Raw genomic sequence first — 27,410 nt, forward strand, 5'->3', positions numbered from 1 at the left:
GATTGCTAGCCAGCGCCATCCGCCGTGGTTGCTCAGCGGCTATGGTGTTGGGCTGATGAGCACGATGTCGCGGGATCGAATCCGGCAGCGGCAGCCACATTTCGATGCAGGCGAAATGTGAAAACACCCGTGTTCTTAGATTTAGGTGCAGGTTAAGGAACCCCAGGTGGTGAAAATTTCTGGAGTCCTCCACTATGGCGCGCCTCATCATCAGAAATAGTTTTTGGCACGTAACACCCCATAATTTAATGTTTAGCCAACGCCACCACTCCCAAACCTTGGCGGCGGATGTGGACAATCTTTTCTGCTGCAGGCGGCACGAGTACGTGACGTTTTTGGGTGAAGACAACTGGTCAATAAACCAACGCATGCTAGCTGAAGGCCTCATTGTAGCCGGATTCGAGGCTCTCGTTATGCAATAAACTAGAGGAAAGGGGGTCAGCCGAGGGAAATTATTTATTAAGCATATCATAAGAAGCCAACAAACATTAACAGCAACACCAACATGGGGAAAATTACTCTTAATTAAATGAAATTAATCACAAATTGTTGCAAAACGAGAGTGGATGAAAAAATCGCTTGGCACAGATAGGGAAGGATCTCAAGTTTTCGCATTACGAATGCGATGCTCTACCAAGGACATCCCACTTGCCGCAGGCCTGCATCGTTTGCCACCTGCGGCAAGCTTTTCAACAACTTTCACTTTCGATTAATTTATAATTTCGTTAATTCATTTGGTAAATACAAGTAATGTCCTCTATGTTGCCGTAGGTGTCAATGCTAGTTGGCTTCTGATGATATGCTTAATATCGGACGCCTCGGTCAACCCCTCTTCTTCTCGTTTATGTTATGACATTAGGCGATTTTTGCGGTTTCTACGTAGACGTAATTGGTTGTGCTTCAACGCGTTAGAGAAAGACATGTTCCATGTTGATGTATCTTATACAAATGAAATCTTGATACTACTTGATAAAAAAAATATACTTAAAGAGGAAAGATAATAACTTGAGCATACTACCATGTCCCCTCTCTGTTGGCACGCGATATCCATTGTATGGTTTATTGTTGTTTGTTCCAATCAATGGAATGTGCACCGTTCCTCCGGGTTCATCGGCGAACCTTTAGAACAGCTGAACGCGGCCGCATACCGCTCCTGATTCCGGGCAGGTAGATTGCACCGCAGCACTTTGGCCGGGTACAGCGACGTTTTGTTCCATTTGTAACCGCCGACCGCGCAAAACTCGAAACAGCCGGCGATATAGAACAACTGTTCCTGGGTGTATCCCAGGATGCCCCCTTGCGCCGGCAGAGTGGAGAAGGCTAGCCGGGCCTTCTCGGTTCCCCCTGTGTCGGCCAACGTTTCAGAAAGCGCGTTCTTGCTGTGCACTTTGTCGTCAGTGAAGCCCTGTAGCTGTTTCCTGAGGCACTTGAGGCGGCTGCTGAAATTGGCGAAGGACTCCTTCGACCACCACGTGGCGGCGGCGCCGGTCCTAGTGACGTTGCTAAACAATGGGTCGAAGGCGTGCGTCAGTTCGTGTCCCAGTACTTTTCCAATGGCGCCGTAGTGAATGGCCGCTGGCACCGCCTGTGGCACGAACGGGGCGTTCATGATCGCCGGCAGGATGGCCATGACGTGCATTACAGGCACGTAATACGCGTTCACCACGTATGCCTGGTAGTCAATGTCATCACGATAAATTGTCACTGTGGATTTGTTCAGAAGGCGCTTCTGCTCATCAAGGCGTCGGTGCTTTGTTTTGAACAGCCACTGAATGAACGGCTGCGAGATATTCGGATCCAGGTAACTGTAGTACGCATCGAGTGCCTCGTTGGTTTGGACATGTTCTGGAAGAGCAATCACTGTGGCAAGGCTGTCGACGTGCTCGATGGCGCCTTTAGCTGTTGATTGGTCCATCCAAGAGAGATTAGCGAAGTTTTCTCGCGTGGCCTTCTTCACGGCGTTCCATGTGTTGTTCGTGTAATTGATGCTACGCTGTAGCTCCAGGCTGTCGACGACGAACCGACCGATGGCGAACGGCGCAACCTGCGTGTCGTACATTTCTAAGGTCAGTGAGTAACTACAACGGCTAAACACGCTAACTCAGGTTCATGGAAGATAAAGGCTTTCTATTCATAAATAATCATGGTCGAAATTCCTGTATAAAGACGCCTGCAAACCCAACCAGTTGCGATACTGGACCTATTGCTCAGCAACTCGATGGCGAGCGGCAAACAGGCCTTGCTCTCGATGGAAAAGCTAAGATACCCTCTTTCAAATACAGTAAGTGACTGCATCAGCATAGGTTGCAGATCCTTCAAAGACAAGCGAATTTAGCATGTTAATATTCAAAGTGTGCAGCTGTGCTTTAGCCTTTAAGGTGACAGCACGCACGATGCCTACTGGGTAGGTTACTTGGATAGGTTTTACTCGAATGAGTAAATATCTGTACTCAGAATGCGAGGTCAAATGTTAGAATGCGTCAAGCATGGCCACATACAGAATCACTGTCGCACTTCTCAGCGCTATATCCGTTTTGTATATAAAACGGCTTGGGAACTTGCCACCCGTGTAAGTTTAATGCGGGTGGTAGCCACGTACTTGTGGTGGGCTCTAACGTTCTACTTATGCGATAAAGAGCTCTTCATTTTAGCGTGTATTTGATGTCGAAATTTGCCGAACGCGACATGTAATAAATATATAATTAAGGAGCAGTTTTAGCCACGGTCAGTACAACTGTAACTTACAATGTTAGCGAACACTGACATACTGCGGGTACATCACTGCATTACAGCTGTTCATTCCGGAAACTCGATTAACTGGTGCCGCTATCAGACTTCGGAGGTACTAAGCTTCTTGTCAGCAGGCACGTGCCACATACTTTTAAGGTCGACTGTAACACCTACTACGACAACAAACTCTACGTTCCCAAACCTGGTTCGTGTAGCCCAAGCATAGAACCATGGAGTCCAGCTGGGCCGTCGAATCCCCTCCGGACATACAGTACAACAGCGAAGATGACAAGGCAGCACGCAGACTGACGACAATATTCCAGCCTGCGAAGAGCACGAGATCAGCGTAGCCGGAGCGCTTCGCGTTGTCGAGGATCGTTTTGAGAAGCAGGCCGCTGTTGTTGAGTGTCAGCACATGCTCGCTCTTGCCGATAGCCTGATCACGGGGTAGGCGTTTGTTGATCACCTTGAGCCAGGTTTCTCCCGTGCTGTGCCCGGCAGTATTGTTCGCTAGCTTCTCGACGGTAGTGTTGTCGAGCGTAATCCGTTGAGAGGGAAACAAGGCGTTCACGGCAGTCAAGTCCGAGAAGACAGAGCGGATTCGCTTGGCAAATTTCGAAGCTTTATCGCTTGTCGCAGATGGCGCAACCGATGAGATGCAACTGGCTATGACTTCTGTGTTGAAAGTAGCACTGTCGATGTTCAGTTGGATTTCGAAACGCAGGCCATACCGCTTGTCGGTCCGTAAGTCCGGTGTGAGGCTAAGCAATGCGGGCGTCGCGAGGTTGTACTCGAGCGACATGCCCAGTAGGTAATCCATCAGGTCGAAGTCGCTGGGAAGTGCCAAGGAAGGCCACTGGAAGTTGAACTTCTTGAATACGTCGAACAGAACCTGCGGGGATCAGATGAGTGGGTGAGTTGCAGGCGTCCATCTCTCTTTGCGTGACACTGAAAAACTCGACTTACGGAGCAAAGTAGGCAAGAATGGAGCCAAATGTTGAAATACATGCGCGCTAAGTTCCATCATCTCCTTCCCTCTCTACTGTGTTGCATAAGCTTCCGCGCCTACAACGAATTCCTACAATAAAAAAAAAAAACTCTCTCTGATCAGGCCACAGTTGGTCATAAATTTACGTGATGCGAATTGACTTTGTGAAGAGAATCGTAGATGACTGCAGTTGTATTGCCGGATATGACTGAATATACCTGCGGTGACATAGCGCCTGGAAAGCCGGCATTAATTATTCAGAATTGTGCGAAAAAATGCCGGAGATAGTGCAACGCCGGGCCGATGAGCGGCGGAGGTGCAGGTCTCCATTTAGGGGCCCACATGCACAACTCCACTGGTTATCCTTTTACACAGTGTTGAAGGTTACTGATTTTGGTTTTTTGCTTTGGTTAAGCATGGACAGGACAAAATATTTCACACGCCAATGGAAGGAAGATTAGCATGTATATTAGTTCCCTCAAACTGTTTTCGGCAGCCGAACGCTGACCACAATAAAAGAAGCTGTGCCAACTACTCGCACTTTTTTCATGCAAGGAACACGCAAACAAAAACTGAAAGTTGCACTGCAGTTTTTTTTATAAGGATACTGAGTACACGACACCGGATGGGGCCTATAGGTTTCATTTGTTTGAAGCGGCAGGCAGGACGCTCACATTTTTTTTCTGTCTGCCTTACACAAGACCTACTGATGAAAAACTATATAAGGAAGAGTACACGCGAGAGCTACATACTGCTTGAAGAATAAGAAAAATAATTGTTCTCCAAAGAGAACCGTACAATAACATAGTAGAATGAAAGCCGACACTGCGGCCGCAACGCAAGCCCTGTCGCCAAGCGGCCTTAAAAATGAAATAAAGAAGAGGGGCAAACGCATCTATTACTAAAGCGCAAATACATGCCATAATCAATTCTAAACACACCTTAAGCGGTCTGATCATAAACAGCAGCGCGCGAAGCAGTCCGAAAGAACCCGCCGAGCAGAATCGCGGGCAATTTCCAGACGCGCGAGCTTGATGCTGCCCAAGCCACTTCGATCGTAGCGTCGCCACAGTATTTTTCGTCGTCACGCGACTCACTGCAAAGCATGCGCTGCCTCAGTCGCTTGTCCCACTCAACCGTATTCGACTACGCTGCACTTAAAAGCGATCTGCGACGCAGCCATGGTGCGTGCCTGCCCTGTCCTCATGAGCCTCCCTCCCCCCCCCCCACTCTCACGTTCCAGCGATCGCCAAAGAGGGCGAAGAAACAACCGCGGCGCGTTCAAGCATGAAGCGCCTACGTGAGGCTACTGGAATATGATTGCATACTTTAATTTGTATTTTTTCCGCTAGAGGCGCCAAACACTGCTAAATTTTTGATCTTTTCATATACATAGAGCAACCGACAAGCGTAGCTAACATATCATTTTGTTACAAAAACGTAGACAGTTGTATTTAGTGGACTTGTACTTATAATGTTTGCGTTTTATTACGTGAATAAAGTTTTGGAGACCTCACTCACGTGCGATATGCAGCAGGCCACTGGTACCAATTGCAGTACGTGCTGTTTATCGATTCAAATTGTACAGCGGTAGTGCTTGCGAAAGGGGTAGTACTTTTCTTTGAGCAGCACCACGCAGGTTCATTTTAATAACATACTAATACCTCAGTCAGTTTATGCGTCCAGCATTCGATAGCCGCCACCAAGCGAACGTGTTAAAAGACGGTGAATTTTATCCGCTGGGGGCGTTTGACTGTCATAATGGTTTCATGCACTGCTTCTGTTGTTAGTGATCTGCTGCGTCTGGCCGAGTATTGACGTGTTGGTTTTTAAAAATATGCGCTAGGTAGCGTGAATATTGGCCGCTGGAACCGAGCACAGACTCTTTGGAAACTATCCATGAAAAGGGATTAACTTTGCTGCCTCTTGGCGTGTGCACAGGTGAGTAAAAAAACATTGCTTCGCATTTACAACTTTGAATTTCTTTGTGTGCGAGATGGATAAAACAGATATCGGTGGTCATTTCTTAAAAGTGGTAAGTGATATTTACGATGTAATTGCTCTTCAAAGGGAATTCAAACAAAGCGCTTGTAATTTTGCCACGTTGCTAAAATTCCCAACACGGAGTACAGTATAAATATTAAATAGTTTTGGCTGTTTCTACATAAATGATACGCTGAGAAATATCCACTGCACATTATTGAAAGTGTACTTCCGGTGAGAGTTGGAAAAATTGCATTTGGCACATAACGAAATTACCCAGTTTATTCCCTAGTAGCTAGCAAAAAGTTCATCTAATCGAGGTTTCACAAAGCGCAGCCCACACAAGGACACCATTGAAAGAAATGCACACTGAAAAGAGTGTTGTGTGTTTACGCTTTTCATTCATGAAGTCTTTTGTGCAATGTTCCAAGTCATAAATGAATCACAAGCTCACCCACACTTCCCCCATAGCAACTGAGGCTCTTTTTTTTTTTGCTACAGCGTCCAAGACGCTGCTCATATTTGTTAGACCCTTTAGACTCTGTTGTCTTTGGACGTACAAGGCAACACTGAATGTGTCACCACTGCGCCAGAATCCTCACAAGATATGTTTCTGAACACTTGACGTAGAACTACAATTTGTTCATTTATTTGAGTAGCTCTTGTTTCACCATATTTTGCTTGCATGTTTATCATGGTTTGATCATTTGGGGAAGAATTGGGGATAAAAGTTAATGGAGAATACCTTAGTAACTTGCGATTCGCTGATGATATTGTCTTGCTTAGTAACTCAGGGGACCAATTGCAATGCATGCTCACTGACCTGGAGAGGCAAAGCAGAAGAGTGGGTCTAAAAATTAATATGCAGAAAACTAAAGTAATGCTTAACAGTCTCGGGAGAGAACAGCAATTTACAATAGGCAGCGAGGCACTGGAAGTCGTAAGGGAATACATCTACTTAGGGCAGGTAATGACGGCGGATCCGGATCATGAGACGGAAATAATCAGAAGAATAAGAATGGGCTGGAGTGCGTTTGACAGGCATTCCCAAATCATGAACAGCAGGTTGCCGTTATCCCTCAAGAGAAAAGTATATAATAGCTGTGTCTTACCAGTACTCACCTACGGGGCAGAAACCTGGAGGCTTACGAAAAGGGTTCTACTCAAATTGAGGATTACACAACGAGCTATGGAAAGAAGAATGATAGGTGTAACGTTAAGGGATAAGAAAAGAGCAGATTGGGTGAGGGAACAAACGCGAGTTAAAGACATCTTAGTTGAAATCAAGAAAAAGAAATGGGCATGGGCAGAACATGTAATGAGGAGGGAAGATAACCGATGGTCATTAAGGGTTACGGACTGGATCCCAAGGGAAGGGAAGCGTAGCAGGGGGCGGCAGAAAGTTAGGTGGGCGGATGAGATTAAGAAGTTTCCAGGGACGGCATGGCCACAATTAGTACATGACCGGGGTTGTTGGTGAAGTATGGGAGAGGCCTTTGCCCTGCAGTGGGCGTAACCAGGCTGATGATGATGATGATGATGATGATGATGATCATTTCTCTTATCTGGATGGTGGTTAAAAGAGAGATTATTAGTCTGCAAGCTGCCCACGCCTAGCCAGAAGAAGCTCATCATTCACCATAAAGACAACAAGTCCTCTGGAACTATGTAACTCACCATGAAATGTTTGCAAGTTTATCAGATAGACGGAGGGTTGTGAACATCAGAAAGCCGCAGTCTACAGTTATGCATCATACCAAGCCGCAATGCTAAAACTTTACATAGAAGCTTAAATGAATTTCAGGCCATTTTATAACAACAGGAGAAGTAACATGTTGAGTGCCAACTTGTTTCTTTTCAGGTCGTTATAGCCATGACGACCAGAAAACAAAGAATGTAGCAAGCTCCTACTTGCTAATTCACAAACTATGTCATCTGCTCTTCGCAAATCAGTTTGACTGGCATTACTGCCAAGTATTAAGTGCCCCACAACGTTAATTTCTTACATGAAAATGCAAATAATTTTAAAACATTCAGAAACGCTCAATGCATCATCATCGTCATCATCAGCCTGGTTACGCCTACTGCAGGGCATAGGCCTCTCCCATACTTTTCCAGCTACCCTGGTTATGTACTAATTGTGGCCATGTTGTCCCCAAAACTTCTTAATCTCATTCGCCCACATAATTTTTGCACGCCTCCTACTACACTCCCCTTCCCTTGCAATCCAGTCCGTAGCAATTAATGACCATCGGTTACTTCCCTCCTCATTACATGTCCTGCCCATGCCCATTTCTTTTTCTTGATTTCAACTAAAATGTCATTACCTCGCCTTTGTTTCCTCACCCAATCTCCTCTTTTCTTATCCTTTAACGTTACACCTATCATTCTTCATTCTATAGCTCGTTGCGTCGTCCTCAATTTAGGTAGAACCCTTTTCGTAAGCCTCCAGGTTTCTGCCTCGTACGTGAGGACTGGTAAGACAAAGCGTTTATACACTTCTGTCTTGAGGAATAATCGTAACCTGCTGTTCATAATCTGAGAATCCCTGCCAAACGCACCCCAGCCCATTCTTATTGTTATGATTATTTCAGTCTCATGATCCGGATGCGCGGTCACTACCTGCCTTAAGCAGACGTATTCCCTTACCAATTCCAGTGCCTCGCTACCTATCCTAAACTGCTGTTTTGTATGGAGACTTACGCATTACTTTAGTTTTCTGCAGATTATTTTTAGACCCACCCATCTGATTTGCCTCTCCAGGTCAGTGAGCATGCATTCCAATTGTTCCCAGGAGTTACTAAGCAAGGAAATATCATCAGCGAATCACAAGTTACTAAGGCATTCTCCATTAACTCTTATTCCCAATTCTTCCTAATCGAGGTCTCTGAATACCTCCTGTAAACACGCTGTGAATAGCACTGGAGAGATCGTATCTCCCTGCCTGACGCCTTTCTTTACTGACATTTTGTTGCTTTCTTTATGGACGACTACGGTCGTTGTGGAGCCGCTATAGATATCTCAGTATTTTTACTTACGGCTCGTCTACACCCTGATTCCGTAATGCCTCCATGACTGCTGATGTTTCGACAGAATGAAACGCTTTTTCGTAATCAATGGAAGCTATATATAAGGGTTGGATATATTCCGCACATTTCTCTATCACATCATTATAGTGTGAATATGGTCTATTGTTGAGTAGCCTTTACGGAATCCTGCCTGGTCCTAGGCTTGACAAAAGTCTAAGGTGTTCTTGATTCTATTTGCGATTACCTTAGTAAATAGTTTGTGGGCAACTGCAAGTAAGCTGATTGGTCTATAATTTTTCTAGTCTTTGGCGTCGCCTTTCTTATGGATTAGGATTATCTTAGCGTTCTTCCAAGATTCCGGTACGCTCAAGGTCATGAGGCATTCCGTATACAGGGTGGCCAGTTTCTCTAGAAAAATCTGTCCTGCATCCATCAACAAATCTGCTGTTACCTGATCCTCCCCAGCTGCCTTCTCCCTTTGCATATGTCTCAAAGCTTGCTTTACTTCTTCCGGTGTTACCTGTAGGATTTCTAATTCCTCTAGACTATTTTCTCTTCCATTATCGTGGTGGGTGCCACTGGTACTGTATAAATTTCTATATAATTCCTGAGCCACTTGAACTATCTCATCCATATTAGTAATGAGATTGCCGGCTTTCTCTCCTAACGCATACATCCGATTATTGCCAATTCCTAGTTTCTTCACTGCTTTTAGGCTTCCTCCGTTCCTGAGAGCATGTCCAATTCTATCCATATTATACTTCCTTATTTCGGCTGTCTTACGCTTGTTGATTAACTTCGAAATGTTCTGCCAGTTCTATTCTAGCTGCAGGGTTAGAGGCTTTCATACATTGGCGTTTCTTGATCAGATCTTTCGTCTCCTGCGATAGTTTACTGGTATCCTGCCTAACGCAGTTACCACCGACTTCATTGCACACTCCTTAATGATGCCCACAAGATTGTTGTTCATTGCTTCAACACTAAGGTCCTCTTCCTGAGTTAAAGCTGAATACCTGTTCTGTAGCTTTATCTAGAATTCCTCTATTTTCCCTCTTACCGCTAACTCATTGATCGGTGTCTTATATACTAGTTTCTTCCGTTCCCTCCTCAGGTCTATGCAAATTCGAGTTCTTACCATCCTATGGTCACTGCAGCACACGTTGCTGAGCACGTCCGCATCTTGTATGATGCCAGGCTTAGCTCAGAGTATGAAGTCTATTTTATTTCTAGTCTCACTGTTGGGACTCCTCCACGTCCACTTTCGGCTATCCCGCATGCAAGATGAAGGTATTCATTATCCGCATATTATTGTGTTCCGCAATCTCTACTAATAACTCTCCCCTGCTATTCCTAGTGCCTATCCCATATTCCCCCACTGCGTTGTCTCCAGCCTGCTTCTTGCCTACTTTGGCATTAAAGTCGCCCAATAGTGTAGTGCATATTGTTTTTACTCTACCCATCGCCGATTCCACGTCTTCATAGAAGCTTTCGACTTCCTGGTCATCATGACTAGATGTAGGGGCGTAGACCTGTACAAACTTCATTTTGTACTTCTTATTAAGTTTCACAACAAGACCTGCCACCCTGTCTTTAATGCTATAGAATTCCTGTATGTTACCAGCTATATTCTTATTAATCAGGAATCCGACTCCTAGTTCTCGTCTCTCCGCTAAGCCCCGCTAGCACAGGACGTGCCCGCTTTTTAGCACTGTATATGCTTCTTTTAGCCTCCTAACTTCACTGAGCCCTATTATATCCCATTTACTGCCCTCTAATTCCTCCAATAGCACTGCTAGACTCGCCTCACTAGATAACGCTCTAGCTCTAGCCAGGTTCATATTCCAATGGCGGCCTGTCCATTCTTCCCAACGCCACCGCTACTCCTATTTTGGTCGCACTATGGAAGGTAACGTTTTGCTTCTCTAAATTCATATAGGTATTCTGCGGCCTAACCTTCAAAGTGATCTGCGATGTTTGCAGAGTGCGCGTAGTGCCGATAGCTTTGTACGCACTGTGCTATCGACGTTTTGTTTGCGTTGAAGCTAGAGGTGCACACAGGTCAATTCGATCGCTCCTGCTTCCGCGATTCCGTACTGCAGCATTCTGACAACGAGTTTCCACGCTCATCGAGCGAGTTGTGTGTGGGCTTACCTCTGTGTGCGTGCACTCTGCTTGTTAATTTAGTTAAAACGCGTTCGCGGGTTAGTTGGTTTGAATCCATGATAGAATGTAGAAGCACGGCTGAACATGAGCGTAAGAAGAAAGAGATATGCCGAGACAGCATTATCTCTGTGTGTCTGTTTCTTTCTGCGTCCTCGATCAGTCGCAGTTGCGTATTATATTATTGTTAATTTAGTCAGTAAACAAATGTTTATATGTTTCTGTGGGGGACCAAGCTATTATCCTTACTTTGTATCACTACCAGCTAATTTTCTATCTCAACCGGCCCTTCGGCTTTCGGGCGAAACTTCAACTTTATTTTAGAACGTCATATCAGTGGGATAACCACGCATGAGTATTATTTCACTTAAACTAAAGTTTTCCAACATGTTCTTGCAGCATGAGATATAGCAGTCCTGGGTGGGTGTTCTATCAATGTGTCATAAAAAAATCGGCGTTGAATATTTTTAAACGTTTTTAATACATTCCAATTATCGCTATCTTAGAAGTCTTGGCATTTTGGGGATATTATAAATAAGCTATACATGGTGTAGTTGCATACATGTTTTTGTAATGTTTTTCAGCGATTTGTCGGAATTCTTGTGCGTCCTTTCCTTAGCAGAAATTGCCCTCAAAATCGCATTATTTCGGCGTCTACCCGAGGCAGCTACTCAAAACGCAAGGTCTGGCAGTTTTCAGAAACATACTATGGGTGAGGTAAATTTTATTTTCCATGGGTGAATACGACTAGTGGTGTAGATATACGGGAAAAGAATTAGCAGAGTACAATTCGCCAATTTTACAGTGAAAGGCCTTCGAATTTGTAAAATGTGGTAGTCGTTAAAAAGCACTTCTGCATAAATAATGAAGAAATATACTTTCCCAGAGATCCATTCAAAGTTCTGCAAAACGTAGGTTGATTCCTTTCTATGAAGGCATTTTCCCGCCTCCTATAGAAACTTCCCCAAAAGATAAATATAGTCGGGACCCCCTTGGTCTTTTGTTTTGTAACCCAACCAGTGTGCATGATTTTTGTGCTAACTTACAGCCTGAAACGTAATGTTTATGAGAATAATTAAAACTAACAAAGTGAAGCAATAGATTCGTGCACTCGTCGGCGCAAGAGTGAAACAGCAGCACAAGCGCCTGCATGAAATCACTGCATGATACAGGCAACGGTACTGGTCACAAAAACAACACTGAAGGTGAAACCGTAGGCTCTGAAACCTGGCCGCGCGCGGCGGACATCTCGGAGGGTATTGAGTTTCACAGAGTCCAGCAGGTGCCTGTGTGTCCGGCTAGTTTGTTTCACTATGACCGAGATCGCTAGGAGAGCCCAGTGGGTACGCAGGGGCGTACAGGTGTGTCGGCTCTTACCATTTATTGTTGCGATAGCATTTACATGAACACTCAAGGCGCATTTCTGCCATCGGTGTCACCGCGAGATACCGTATTAAATTCGAGGACGATAAGGTCGTCGCCGCGCGCCGTATGCTATATGTGAGAGTGAGAATTTAAGCGGGTAAGCCAGCGATAGCCGCTCAATCTCGCACACACAGGAGAGAAAGGCGTAGAGGCAGCGCACCAACTTCCGTCGCGCACAAGGTATCGGGGTGTGGGTAGAGAGAGCGTTCTACTCCGGGCAGCCCGAACAGCTGTACGCCCTGCGCGGGCAGCTGCATCTTGAAAGCCATTCGCAACGCGCACACAGCCCGTCGCTGCTTTGTTCGTTTTGATGCGAGATGCAGCATGAAGTTCAATGAACATAAATCACGCGATGACCTCGCAAACTTGCTGTGAAAACGCTGGAGTGAGAAAGCGCAGCAGCAGGAGTGAGCGAATTGACCTTCATGCTGCCCATTGCATCAACGCGAACGGAAATTGTTTGCCTGGTGAAATTTTTGTCGCTGGCATTTCATCACTCATTGACAAATTAAAGCTTTCATCATCGGCTGGTGTCGACGATATCAACTCCAGACTGTTAAAAAATACTAAAGAAATTATTGCAGCGTATTTTCGTTGCTCTTTTCACTTTCACTCGAAACAGGAATTTTACCAGATGACTGGAAGGAGGGAAAGGTCATTCAAGTCCACAAAACGGTAACAAACAATCCCCCCTAAATTACCACCCCATTTCTCTAACAAGCGTCCCATGCAAAATCATGGAACACGTCATACACTCTCACATTATGCACTTGCTTGACGCTAACAATTTTTTTCATCCTTCCCAGCAAGGATTGCGTAAGTCTTTATCTTGTGAAACTGAACTTGCTACATTTCTTCATGATCTACATTCTAATCTCGACCACAACCTTCAGACTGATGCAATCTTTCTCTACTTCGCAAACGCATTCGATACAGTACCACATAAACGCCTTATACTAAAACTCTCCCAGCTGAATTTGCGCCCTAACCTTCCCACATGGATCACAACATTTGCCATCAAACGCTCCCAGCTTGTTTCAATTAAAAATAGCCATTCCGGCTCTCTCCCAGTAACATCCGGCGTCCCCCAAGGATCTGTACTCGCACCCCTCTTATTCCTCATATATATTAACGACCTGACCCTACATGTATCCTCCCATATGCGTTTATTTGCCGACGACTGTGTCATCTATCGGACAATTACAAAGATTTCTGATCAGACTGCACTCCAACATGACCTTAGGCTTGTGCAACAGTGGTGTGATCTTTGGTTAATGAAGCCTAATCACACTAAATGCAAGGTCGTTTCCGTTCAACGCGAACTTAATCCCTTATCATTGTCATACCTTATCTCTCACTCCACTGTCGAACGAGTTAAATTATGCAAATACCTAGGCGTCACCTTATCATCTGACCTTTCGTGGAACGCACACATCAGCAATATCATATCACCCGCGAACAGATCCCTCGGTAAAGCGTCATTTGCGTCGCGCATCACCAGACATAAAACTTCTCGCGTACAAATCACTCATCAGATCGAAACTAAAATATGCAGCGCCTATCCGAAGCCCGCACCAGGTATACTTAAGAAACGAACTAGAATCTGTACAAACTCGTGCCACTATGTTCATCCATTCTTCATAATCATACGACATAAGCATATCATCACTAAAACGAAAACCTGTCTTGCTAATGTTTCTGTGTGTCGCCTTATCACCAGTCTTTGCTCGTTTCACAAATTATTTCACAGTTTCCTCAATCAAGCACCGTATATCGGCCTACTGACGCGTATATCCCACCGTACGTCCTATCTTTACTCAATCGCACGCACACGTGCTCACACCACTACTTTTGCGGCCTCATTTTTTCTTCGCATAGCAGTGGACTGGAATGGCCTTCTCCGTAACAATGCAGCCATCATGTGTTCATCAACTTTTGAGGGCAACTTAGCTGCATTTGTTTGTCATGAAGATCACTCTCTGTAACCTTTATTTGTAAGCCCAACCCTTATGTAATGCCGCATAACCGGGTTCTTTAAGGTAATAAAGTGAAGTGAAGTGAAGCGGACAGGCCGCCATTGGAATATGAACCCGGCAACGTCTAACGGCAGAACGTTATCTAGTGAGGCGAGTCTAGCAGTGCGATTGGAGGAATTAGAGGGCAGTAAATGGGATATAATAGGGCTCAGTGAAGTTAGGAGGCCAAAAGAAGCATATACAGTGCTAAAAACCGGGCACGTCCTGCGCTACCGGGGCTTAGCGGAGAGACGAGAACTAGGAGTCGGATTCCTGATTAATAAGAATATAGCTGGTAACATACAGGAATTCCAAAGCATTAACGAGAGGGTGGCAGGTCTTGTTGTGAAACCTAATAAGAGGTACAAAATGAAGCTTGTAGAGGTCTACGCCCCTACATCCAGTCATGATGACCAGGAAGCCGAAAGCTTCTATGAAGACGTGGAATCGGCGATGGATAGAGTGAAAACAAAATACACTATACTGATGGGCGACTTCGATGCCAAGGTAGGCAAGAAGCAGGCTGGAGACAAAGCAGTGGAGGAATATGGCATAGGCACTAGGAATAGCAGCGGAGAGTTATTAGTAGACTTTGCGGAAGAGAATAATATGCGGATAATGAATACCTTCATCCGCAAGCGGGATATCCGAAAGTGGACGTGGAGGATCCCCAACAGCGAGAATAGAAATAAAATAGACTTCATACTCTGAGCTAAACCTGGCATCATACAAGATGCGGACGTTCTCAGAAAGGTGTGCTGCAGTGACCATAGGATGGTAAGAACTCGAATTAGCCTAGACCTGAGGATGGAACGGAAGAAACTGGTACATAAGAAACCGATCAATGAGTTAGCGGTAAGAGGGAAAATAGAGGAATTCCAGATCAAGCTACAGAACAGGTATTCGGCTTTAACTCAGGAAGAGGACCTTAGTGTTGAAGCAATGAACAACAATCTTGTGGCCATCATTAAGGAGTGTGCAATGGAAGTCGGTGGTAACTGCGTTACGCAGGATACCAGTAAACTATCGCAGGAGACGAAAGATCTGTTCAAGAAACGCCAATGTATGAAAGCCTCTAACCCTACAGCTAGAATAGAACTGGCAGAATATTCGAAGTTAATCAACAAGCGTAAGACAGCTGACATAAGGAAGTATAATATGGATAGAATTGAACATGCCCTCAGGAACGGAGGAAGCCTAAAAGCAGTGAAGAAGAAACTAGGAATTGGCAAGAATCAGATGTATCCGTTAAGACAAAGCCGGCAATCTCATTACTAATATGGATGAGACAGTTCAAGTGGCTCAGGAGTTCTATAGAAATTTATACAGTACCAGTGGCACCCACGACGATAATGGAAGAGAAAATAGTCTAGAGGAATTCGAAATCACACAGGTAACGCCGGAAGAAGTAAAGCAAGCCTTGAGACATATGCAAAGGGGGAAGGCAGGTGGGGAGAATCAGGTAACAGCAGATTTGTTGACGGATGGTGGGCAGATTGTTCTAGAGAAACTGGCCACCCTGTATACGCAATGCCTCTTGACCTCGCGCGTACCGGAATCTTGGAAGAACGCTAAGATAATCCTAATCGATAAGAAAGGCGACGCCAGAGACTAGAAAAATTATAGACCAATCAGCTTACTTGCAGTTGCCTACAAACTATTTACTAAGGTAATCGCAAATAGAATCAAGAACACCTTAGACTTCTGTCAAGCATAGGACCAGGCAGGATTCCGTAAAGGCTACTCAACAATAGACCATATTCATACTATAATCAGGTGATAGAGAAATGTGCGGAATATATCCAACTCTTATATATAGCTTCTATTGATTACGAAAAAGCGTTTCATTCTGTGGAAACATCAGCAGTCATGGAGGCATTACGGAATCAGGGTGTAGACGAGCCGTAAGTAAAAATACTGAGATATCTATAGCGGCTCCACAGCCGCCGTAGTCGTCCATAAAGAAAGCAACAAAATGTCAGTAAAGAAAGGCGTCAGGCAGGGAGATAGGATGTCTCCAATGCTATTCACAGTGTGTTTACAGGAAATATCCAAATACCCAGATTGGGGGCAAGAATTGGGGATAAAAATTAATGGAGAATACCTTAGTAACTTGCGATTCGCTGATGATATTGCCTTGCTTAGTAACTCAGAGGACCAATTGCAATGCATGCTCACTGACCTGGAGAGGCAAAGCAGAATGTGTCTAAAAATTAATGCGCAGAAAACTAAAGTAGTGTTTAACAGTTTTGGAAGAGAACAGCAATTTACAATGGGTAGCGAGGCACTGGAAGTGGTAAGGGAATACATCTACTTAATGCAGGTAGTGACGGCGGATCCGGATCATGAGACGGAAATAATCAGAAGAATAAGAATTGGCTGGGGTGCGTTTGCAGGCATTCTCAGATCATGAACAGCAGGTTGCCATTATCCATCAAGATAAAAGTGTATAATAGCTGTGTCTTACCAGTACTCACCTACGGGGCAGAAACCTGGAGGCTTACTAGAAGGGTCCTACTTAAATTGAGGATTACGCAAAGAGCTATGGAAAGAAGAATGATGGGTGTAACGTTAAGGGATAAGAAAAGAGCAGATTGGGTGAGGGAACAAACACGAGTTAATGACTACTTAGTTGAAATCAAGAAAAAGAGATGGGCATGGGCAGGACATGTAATGAGGAGGGAAGATAACCGATGGTCATTAAGGGTTACGGACTGGATTCCACGGGAAGGGAAGCGTAGCAGGGGGCGGCAGAAAGTTTGGTGGGCGGATGAGATAAAGAAGTTTGCATGGACGACATCGCCACAATTAGTACATGACAGAAGTATTGGAGAGGCCTTTGCCCTGCAGTGGGCGTAACCAGGCTGATGATGATGATGAAGTGAAGCGAGCCGCGACGGGCTCTGTCCCCGTCACAAATGTCTTTCAAGATGCAGCTGCCCGAACGGCCACGCACCATGCACGGGCAGCGGCCTCCTGAAAGCCATCTGCGACCTGGACACAGCCTGTTGCCACTCTTGTTGATGCGAGAGGCAGCAAGAAGATCAATTCACTGGCTGCTGCAGCTGCGCTTTCTCACTCCAGCGTTTTGACCGAGTTTCCGCGGTAACAGAGTGATGTTTGTTCATGCTTGAATGTGTGCCCATGGCACCACGCTTGTTAATTTAGTTAGTGTGCCTCTGCTTGCATGTTTACACGGCCGATAAGGCTGCTTTCCGTACATCGTATAGCTGTAAACTAAGTTTATATCGTAATAGATTATTCGCGTTTCAGCGAATCTGAAACTATTCTACCGCAGCTTGTATTGGCTCACTCGTGCCGGCGTTGGTGTTTCCGTACGAAAAAAACTCAAGGTGCGCGAAAGTAAAGATCGCTCTTCGGACTACGGATTCGAACCACCGATACCCGGTTTGCGAGGCCTCCACGCTTACCGATTCAGCTACTGTCGGTGCATCATACGCGACCTTTAAAGCGGGTATTTATGTGCACCACGAAGTAGGCGCAGCACAAGGTGCGAGCCAATAACAGGCGTCCCCTGCCTTCGGAGGAGGTAAAGAGTTTGATCGCGTGTTCGCTCGCCTCGCGCCCGCCGACACCCGGCAGTTCAGGTCCGGCAGGGAGGGGCCGCGCTTGGTTAGTTCTGGTGAAGAGCAGGCTGCATTGGAAGAACGGCAGCGAGAGCGGGCGTCTTCCGTTCGGCAAAAGAACAGGCGGCGTTTGAAGAACGCCACCGGGAACTCGCTCGAGAAAGGGCTCGTCGTCGACGTGCCGACCTCGGCGCGAGGCAGCGCGAAGCCGTGGCGCTACGACAACGAATTGGCGCGGATTCCGAGCTTCGCTAACACCCCTTTTCACAGCGGTGGAAGGTGGTCATTTTTTTAAACTACTCGACATTTTTATGTCAACGGGTGTCTTCTTCCACGTAACATATATTTCAGGCTCAGTTATACACGCTTCTAACACGCTGGGTACAGGTACAGGGCTTAAAATTACAGTGATTTATTTTTGTTCGCGTGCCTCACCAAAGGCGTTTTCATGCGCTTCGAAAAGGGATTATGATAATATCGCCATAAGTGACGCACGTTCTCTTGTCTTTGGCAATCGGGCTAACGTTGGTGATAGAATGTTAATTATAGGCTCCAAAATTACGCGATACGAATTTTATTGCGGCAGGAATCACATGGACACTCTAGGTGCATTTCTGCCGCCGCCGTCGCCTTGAGGCTCCGTACGAGTGAAAGAGTGTGAGGGTGAACCGGCTAACGCCGTTCAACCTCGCGTGCACGAGCCAGGAACGCGGTCCGGATGCGTGCCCTCTTTCGTGGTGCGCAAAGCAAGGCGTGAGGCGACGAGGAGGGGGCGTTGTTCTCAGGCGGCCTATACGATGCGTCGATGTCCTGCTCCGCTCCACAAAGAGGGGAGAGAACCGCGGTGGCTACTACGGCGTTGGCAACGCGAATCGCGGACACCGTAGTAGACGCCTTTGCCGGAGGCCGTGAGGACGCGTTGCGGGCACTCGTGTGTCTTGAAAGCGGTCTGGAGACGTGGCTAAAGTTGTGGGTATTGCGTGGCTAAAGACGTACTTATTGCATGGCTAAGGGAATGACGCAGGTACCATGTCATCATGGATACCAACCGAATCACTGGCTCAATGGTTGTCGCTTGGCACGGGTAAGCCTCTGTCACCAGCGAATATGAATTTTGCTACTGCCGCTCTCAGTAGCCCTCAGTAGAATCCGTCGTCATCGACACCATTAAAATCCTCATGAAAATAGCAATTTACTGCATTATGCACCTACCTGACTAGGTCGAGTAGCCGGTGACTACAAAGGACTTACTATGCTCAGTTCCGTGACATCGCTGTTTTAAACATTGCTGTTATGGATATTGTATGAAATGTTAAAGAACGAGAGATTCAAGCTCGCCTATTAGAAACTGTTGCGTTTAAGTCAGTTGTGATTATGAATAATCTATTATTCCTTAGAGTGGGCAGCTTTTGTTTCGGTATGTTTTCATTGGTTTAAATCAAACTGCGATAAAATGAGCATTTTTTTTTCATGACTCCCAAGTCAGAACGCCGAGTGATTAATGATCATTAGTTATCCGTTTTGTTAAGTACACTCATACTTCCCTCAGCGAAGTGTCGTGGTTTATGAAATAAATAGTCAATTTAGCGACAATTCAATGAAGGTAATTCAGAGACGCTGGGATTGAGTCACAAGGAACCTTGAATAACTATAGTTAGACATTGCCAGCTTTCAACCGTGGATGTCGTCATTGGTATGAAACAAACTCTCGTATAATCAGTATTTTGATATCATAGGTAAAAGATAACAACGAGTCACCAGGGATCCCTTGTGGTGTCATCAGTCCGGTGTTCTTTTATTCATGGATGTAAAATAGAAAATATCTTAAACAGCGACTCAACTTTATGTATATGGTGCTAAAGTGTAATAACTAGCGATAACGAATCATTTTGTTTTGTATACACCGGTAGCCTTCATTTGGGCACATCGTCATTTGTATTTATCAAAATGCCTTTGATTGACAGTATTTTGTGCTACTGATGAGAAATAGTTATGCAGAGTTATTATTTATTACTATAGTGATGACCTCAGTTCGCAGCTGACTTAATTTCATACAGCATATCATAATTGGAATAAAGAATTATTCAAACAGCTATTCAAGTTTAATAGTTATGGGTTGCTAAGTATGAAAAAAATTAAATTGTGGGAGTTTGCGTGTCAAAACCACTTTCTGATTCTGAGTCACGCCGTAGTAGAGGACCCCCTGGGATTTTTTAACGTGCGCCTAAATCTATGCACACCCGTATTTTCGTATTTCGCCCCCATAGAAATGCGGCCGCCGTGGCCGGGATTCGACCCCGCCACGGATCGAATCCCGTGGATCTGGATCGGCCAGTGCTAAGTGTGAGTCATTGCCAATTAGGCATGACTGCGCACATTGAGTTAGCAATTGTAGCAGAAAAAATACTCACTCACAGACAATAATAAAGATACCAATAAGGACGTGCACTGAAAGGCTACGATTGTGATACAGAACAAAGTGATCCCTGATCGCTAGCGACTGTGCCATATTATATCTTTGTAACCCTAATTGAACTGCTCGTTAAAAGAGTTTTAATTTGACATTGATTATGCCATGATGCACAAACGTACAAGAACACCGGGCTGATCGCAGTACTGGACATCCCAAATGAGTAGGTGTGAACATCTAACAGTGATAACAAAAATGCTCACTTTATGAAAATTTGATTGATACCAATGATGACCAGCACGAATGAAAGCTACTTCCGTCATACGGAAGATCGTGATACATGATCACCATGGGCTCCATCGTAGCCTCTTTGAACTGAAAATATGAATGTAGGAGACAAAACATGAAAGTAGGAGAGAACCAAGCCGTGCGCATCACTAGGGATCGCTAATGACTGGGGCCTATGATTGCACTGATACAAAAAATTTTCATTTTATGACAGATCTATTGATACAATTTGACGATATGCGAGAATGACAGCTACCACAGTCACAGAAAAGAGGTGATCCATAATCACCAGTATCCTAAGCACACGATTTCCTTACAGGCCTGGTTTAATCACCATGTTTTGACGTCTCATTTGATATCCATAACGTTGTATTTAAAACTGCAAGAATACTGAACTTAGCCTAGTGATTTACGATAACTAGTTAACCTTCCCAGGTGTATGATGCAGTTCATTCCTAATTTTATTAGCATGCGAAAAGCGTCGATAACAACGCGTTTGATTGCAGGCTACTCACAGCTGCAGTAGAAACAGTGAATTGTAATAATAACCAAGGCCTGTCAGTGCATAATGATCGTCACTGAGTCACTATTTGGTGTTTCAGGTGACACCCAAGACAACATCACACCTGCGTCGCTTATTCTCCTAACGATCCAATGCTGACATTTTGTCGGACTTGTCTACGCGAATTTGCTGTCCGCGCCTGTGTCAAAACGCGAAGAAGAAAAGCGTCCAAAAGTTCTCATTTGCGTGACAGGAACGGTATTTGTCTTTCACGTTGCCCTTTTATTTTGAATAAAAATATAGGCGCATACTATTTCTTAAAAGCTTCATGTCCGTTAAATTCGAATGCTCCTAATGTGGGTTATGCTTTGAGGAAATTCGCTGGCGCTTGCAGTAATTGGGCTGGTGTTTTAATTATTTAAACCGCATTTCAAGCGGAGCTTGTATTGGCTCACAAGTGGCGCTGACGTGGCGACGCAAGCAAACCGCTTGCTCCTAGAGCCTAGCAGCTGTGGGAACGGGCGGTTGGATAAATTCACAGCTGTGCTAGAGCGTGTGTCATCACCAAAGATTCCAACTTTATAAGGCCACGCTCGTGCCGCGCGGACAGCCAATCAGAGCCGTTTCACTTCCGCAGAGGAGGGAACGCGCAGCGGCAATGGGTCTCGTCCGTGCTGCGCCAGCTTTGTTTTCATTTAGTTCGGTCTTGGAAAATGGATGGGATGGCCAGACGTTTTGGGTTCCCCCTAAGAAGGAGCAGCGCTCGACGAGCGCCGTCGAGAACTCGCCTGTGAAAGGGCTTAAAGTCGGCACGCCGATAGCGCCACCCCAGCACACGTAATCTAACAACAACGACAAGAAGATCCCCAGCTGAGAGAGTGGTAGGCCGAAGCAATCAGGCACCGTTACCTGTGGGTTACTTGACCGTGGCGAAGGTAAGGTGCGCGCAGGAGAAGCTTCGCTTATCCCCATTTTCCGGTAGCCGAAGGATTAGTCATTTGTACGTGTAAATTGATTAGTGGATAGATTAAAATGACTGGCAAATGGATTAAACTGGCTGTCACTTCAATTAATTAGTGCGGGGAAGCCCGTTGCTGGTGTTCCATGTACGGTAGAAAACGAATGTTTTCTTTGCAATTTTCAACGTGTTGCTCCCATTATTGTCTTTTCTTAGATTGGCGACCTTGATAGAAATGTGACCTTGTTGTTAGATACGAAATTTGAGGCCTGCGAGTTGCATTTATTGCATAGCGCGATTGTAAAATGTCACTTACAACGTCGCTGGGAAAACGCTTTTGTTATCTATAGCCAAGAGCTTTTCGTAGAAAAAAAAAAGCATTACAGAGCGATCGACTCAGGCGAACCAGCAAATTGCCTATTATTCAATATAATGAATCTGCGTTACTGTGAGGGGATCCGCATTTAACAAGCTGTCAGTACGGTATGTAAGCATCTACGATGGAAAACCAACTTCCAATTTTGCTCTATTTTGTCGTGCTCGCTGCAGTGACGTACGTTAGCTAAGAAGCCACAGGAAGCCTCGTGAACTAAGAGTATGAGGAGAAACAGCAAGTGACTCCGCCCGTCGTCGCGTTCAGTCGTGTAGCATTCTGTAGTTCAATTGTACCAAACAATAGCTCACCTTTGTGTCCTCTCTGCTCTCCGAGTAAACTGTCTGGCAGCTGTGGAGCGCGGTTAGGCTCCTTCGCACTGACAGCACGGGGTGCTCAGGGGGCGAACGATCCAGCTCGCCCAGCACGAACGACAGCACTCGAAATTTGAGCAGAGAGAATTGATCCCAGTCTCCCGCATCAATAAACGGGCGTTGCCTGCCCCATTTGCCGCAGACGTGGTCGTACAGGCTGTCGCACGGGTCCACTCTGGGGTCGACGCTGGCGGCCAGCTCCTGCGCGTAGTCGAAGCACTTCGTCGGGTGGTCGCAGTAAGGGAAGGCGAGACGCGACAGCTTGTCAACCAGCAACCGGCCAGCGCCAAACAGGATCCCCAGGACAAAGACTATCTTCATGTTCACGACAGCCATGACGTAGGTAAGAATGATATCCTTGCAGATCAACGAATCAATCAATGGCGGCGACGAGACGGTCGAGGCCGGCTCCATTCTCTTCTTTTTCCTCTCGTATCACTGCTCGTGCCCTTTACGGGGTTTTCGTAGCTTGCTTGCTACTTATATACCGTGGAGCTTGCCCACTATAGGGAATTAGTCACCACGGGTGTGGCTAAACGGATAAGGCAAGAGGCAAATTCTCAGAGAGTATAAGGCAGGGTAATGCGGAAATTTCACTTTAATTTGAATATTCTTAGTAGTTGTAATGAAAAACGTGTAAGTTACAAATATTAGCTTATTCGCAGCTAATTGAACACTTTATTAGTACAGTGTTATCATTCTAACCACTGCACGTGTGAATTCTGTAAACTCACCTAGTTTTTTTTTTGTGAGGCAGAGATATTAGCACTTTCTTATCGGGCTTTTTTTTTGCTTAAAATCAAAGCTAAGACGTCAAATGCGAAATCATCGTGAATGTTTATCAGAATATGTAATTGTGGGAACTAACTCACTTTGTTCTGTCTAGGAAATACACGGCAGGGTGAATAAAATATAACAGTTTAACGCTCTATCAGATATGGTACAGAAGCGACAGCGCAAGCCAGGGGTCGTAGTAATAAAATTATTATAATGATATACAACAGCGCAAATTTCGCGAGGAGGATTGCAAGCTACAGTTGACACCATTGATTGCCATATGCAAAAGCAAAATTGTTCTTTTTGTATATAAATCGTCACTTTTGTAGAATTTTGAAACAGGAAATTTGTATACTTTTCTTTAGTGATGACGGAGTCTGCAGAGCAGATATAGCAGATATGCTATGATATAGGGCTCTTCAAAGCTTTTCTATTGTATTTATGCAATCAACCCTCAGTGACTGGTCAAATTTTATTGGGCCCAAGCCCAATTCGCTTGTCCCTCACGTGATGTTAAGAAAACTGTGAGAGCTCCTCATCTGACATTGTCATAAATCGTCGCGAGTATCGAGCGTCACCAGCTGATCGTCAAGTTATTCATGCAGCTAGAAGTTCGAAAAATGCTTGCGAAGAACATTATTGAACCGCCATGTAGTGCATGGGCGTCACCTGTTGTACTGGTAAAAAAGAAGGATGGCTCATGGCGCTTTTGCGTGGATTATCGGCACCTTAACAGGGTTACCAAACAGGACGTGTATCCCCTACCTCGGATTGATGACGGCCTTGACTGTTTCCACCGTGCTTGCTATTTCTCCTCTATTGACCTTTGCTGCGGCTACTGGCAGATTTCTGCGGACGATCTCGACCGCGAGAAGACTGCTTTTGTAACACCGGACTGTCTTTATCAATTCAAAGTGATGCCGTTCGGTCTATGTAACGCTCCTGCCACTTTTGTACGCATGATGGACTCCCTTCTTCACGGTTTGAAATGATCCAAGTGCCTGTGCTACTTGGACAACGTTATAGTATTCTCCCAAACGTTCGCTACGCACCTCGAGCGCCTCTCAGCAGTCCTGAACGTTTTTCGTCGAGCCTGTCTGCGACTCAGCGCATCGAAGTGGCAATTCGGCCGTCACCAGATTACTATCCTTCGGTATCTCGTTGACACGAACGGAGTCCAACCGGACCCAGGCAAGATCCATGCTGTTGCGCACTTCCCTGTTCCGTAGTGTGCCAAGGATGTGCACTACTTCATCGGCCTTTGTTCGTACTTCCGCTGTTTCGTGAAAACTTTCGCGGCCATAGCACGACCACTAACCGAACTTTTGAAGAAAGACGCCCCTTTCCAGTCGGGCGCCAACGAGGCTTCTGCATGCTCGCAATTAATCGACCTTCTCACAATGCCTCCAGTTCTGGCACATTTCGATCTTTCTGCGCCTACCGAAGTCCCTACTGATGCCAGTGGTCACGGAATTGGCGCAGTACTGGCACAACGCCAGCGCGGCAAGGACCGTGTTATCGCTTATGCCAGCAGGCTCCTCTCAGCCGCGGAGCGCAACTATTCCATCACTGAGCGTGAGTGTCTGGCCCTAGTACGGGTGGTTGCGAAATTCCGCCCAAACTTATATGTCCGACCATTTTCCGTTGTCACAGACCATCACGCGATTTGCTGGTTATGCTAACAGAAAGATCCTACAGGAAGACTTGGTCGCTGGGCCTTACGCCTCCAAGAATATTGGTATACTGTCACCTAGAAAGATGGCCGATTACACAAGGACGCTGACTGCCTGTCCCACCACCCGGTAGATGAGCCTGACGACACCGACAGTAGTACCACCTACGGCATTTTCTCAGTGTCTGCCTCCGCTAACATCGCCGATGAGCAGTACCGAGACCTCTCACTGCGAGGACTCATCGAGCGTCTGCGCTTTACACCTACCGACGCATCCGCTCGCCGATACGTCCTCCAGGGTGGCATTCTGTACCGAAGGAACTTCCTCCCTGACGGATCTGATGGTCTTCTTGTCGTGCCAAAACATCTACGACAGACTAGGCTTTTTCACATGCATGACGCACCCACTGCAAGACATCTTGTGGTAACCCGCAAGTACGACCACTTCCGCCGCCGCTTCTTTTGGCGTGGTCTCGCTCGCACCGTCCAACGCTATGTTTCTGCCTGTGATCCTTGCCAGCGTCGGAAAACACCTCAGGTGCTACCTGCCGGTCATCGCCAGCCGATCCCCATCCCAGTGCAACCGTTCTTACGTGTTGGATTAGACCTCCTCGGTCCCTTTCACAAGTCATCCTCTGAGAAAAAATGGGTAACGGTCGCAACTGATTACGCCACCCGATACGCTATCACGCGGACTCTCCCTACCAGTTCGCCACTAACGTCGCGGACTTTTTCTTGCATGACATTATTTTACTTCATGGCGCCCCACCACAGCTGCTTACTGACCGTGGTTGTAACTTCCTCTCGAAAGTTATCGCCGACATTGTGCGTTCCTGCTCAACTCAACAAAAGCTGACTACCTCATACCATCCTCAGACCAATGGCTAGACAGAGCGGTTAAACCACACTCTTACCGATATGCTGTCCAAGCACGTTTGCAAGCACCACCACGACTAGGACATTGCCGTTCCTTACGTAACATTTGCGTATATTTTTTCCCGGCACGACACCGCCGGATTTTCTCCATTTTATCTACTGTACGGTGGCGTACCGACCTTGCCCTTTGACACGGCACTCCCTCCTGCTGCGATCTCAACAAGCGACTATGCGCGCGACGCCATCGCCCTCGCCGACCATGCACTCCAGCCTGCCCGGGCTCGACTGACGGCCTCGCAAACCACTCAGCAGTGTCAGTACAATGCCCGCCACCATGACGTACAGTTTTCGCCTGGTGCGCTCGTGCTCCTGTGGTCGCCCTCTCGTCACGTCGGACTTTCAGAAAATCTCCTTTCGCGATACACAGAGCCCTACTGCGTGCTGCGCCAGGTGATGCCTCTGACGTACGAAATTGCTCCGGTGAGTTCAACCTCGTCCTCTACTCTGGCATCTAGTGATGTCATGCGCCTCAGTAGCTTCAAGGCCTACTACTCTGCTTCCGACTCCGTCCTTTAGTCGTTCCGGGACGGCGTTTTTGCCGCCGGGGGTAGTGCTACGGAACAGTATTTGCAATGACCAGGAGGCGAGCAGTGAGAAGACGACGACGACGATTGGAGGTTAGCGCGGGCTGTTGCCCCTTGGCCAAGTACAGCGCATTCCCTTGTAAGTATACTTGTATATAGCTCTTCGTCTGCGTCTTCCTACGTAACAATATATAGGCAGATATAATAAAATTAGAGATCTTAAAAAGCAGCAGCCTTTCAAATGGGAATTTTTTCAGGAGTCTTTCCGCATTCATTGCTTCGTAAGATGCTGTTCTACGTGCTGCCCCGAATTTTCGATATAATTCGCTACAATGCAAACAAATTTACCAAAGTGTCCATGCTAGGTAGTTTAACACTCGCACTCTTAGTCTACCGCTAGAAGTACTTGCTGTCCTCGTCAATGCTTTCATTTTTTCTAAATCTATGTATTGCACTCAATCAAATAGGCATCGCACGTGCTTTCAACTTTAATGCTAAAGCACAGGAGCACACTATAGATATTAAATATCATGCTAAATTCACTTGTCTTATTAAAGGATCTGCAACCTATGCTGGTGCAGTCACTTACTGTATTTCAAGGAGGGCATCTAAATTAAGCTTTTGTTTCGAGAGCAATGTCTGTTTGCCACTTGCCATCGAGTTGCTCTGCAACAAGACC

General features: G+C 46.0%; 1 protein-coding gene across 1 annotated transcript; it reads right to left on the reverse strand.

Annotated features, from left to right (window-relative positions):
* Window positions 1-953: 953 nt before the first annotated feature.
* LOC142563242 (endothelin-converting enzyme homolog) lies at window positions 954-23,158 on the reverse strand. Its single transcript, XM_075673795.1, has 3 exons — window positions 22,760-23,158; window positions 2,933-3,622; window positions 954-2,044 (listed from the first exon to the last, which is right to left on the reverse strand). The coding sequence occupies exons 1-3, from the start codon at window positions 23,156-23,158 to the stop codon at window positions 1,079-1,081; spliced, it is 2,055 nt and encodes a 684-aa protein (XP_075529910.1). The 3' UTR covers window positions 954-1,078.
* Window positions 23,159-27,410: the final 4,252 nt, after the last annotated feature.

The sequence above is a fragment of the Dermacentor variabilis genome, chromosome 11 (assembly GCF_050947875.1).
Source record: "Dermacentor variabilis isolate Ectoservices chromosome 11, ASM5094787v1, whole genome shotgun sequence".
NCBI classification, from domain to species: domain Eukaryota; kingdom Metazoa; phylum Arthropoda; class Arachnida; order Ixodida; family Ixodidae; genus Dermacentor; species Dermacentor variabilis.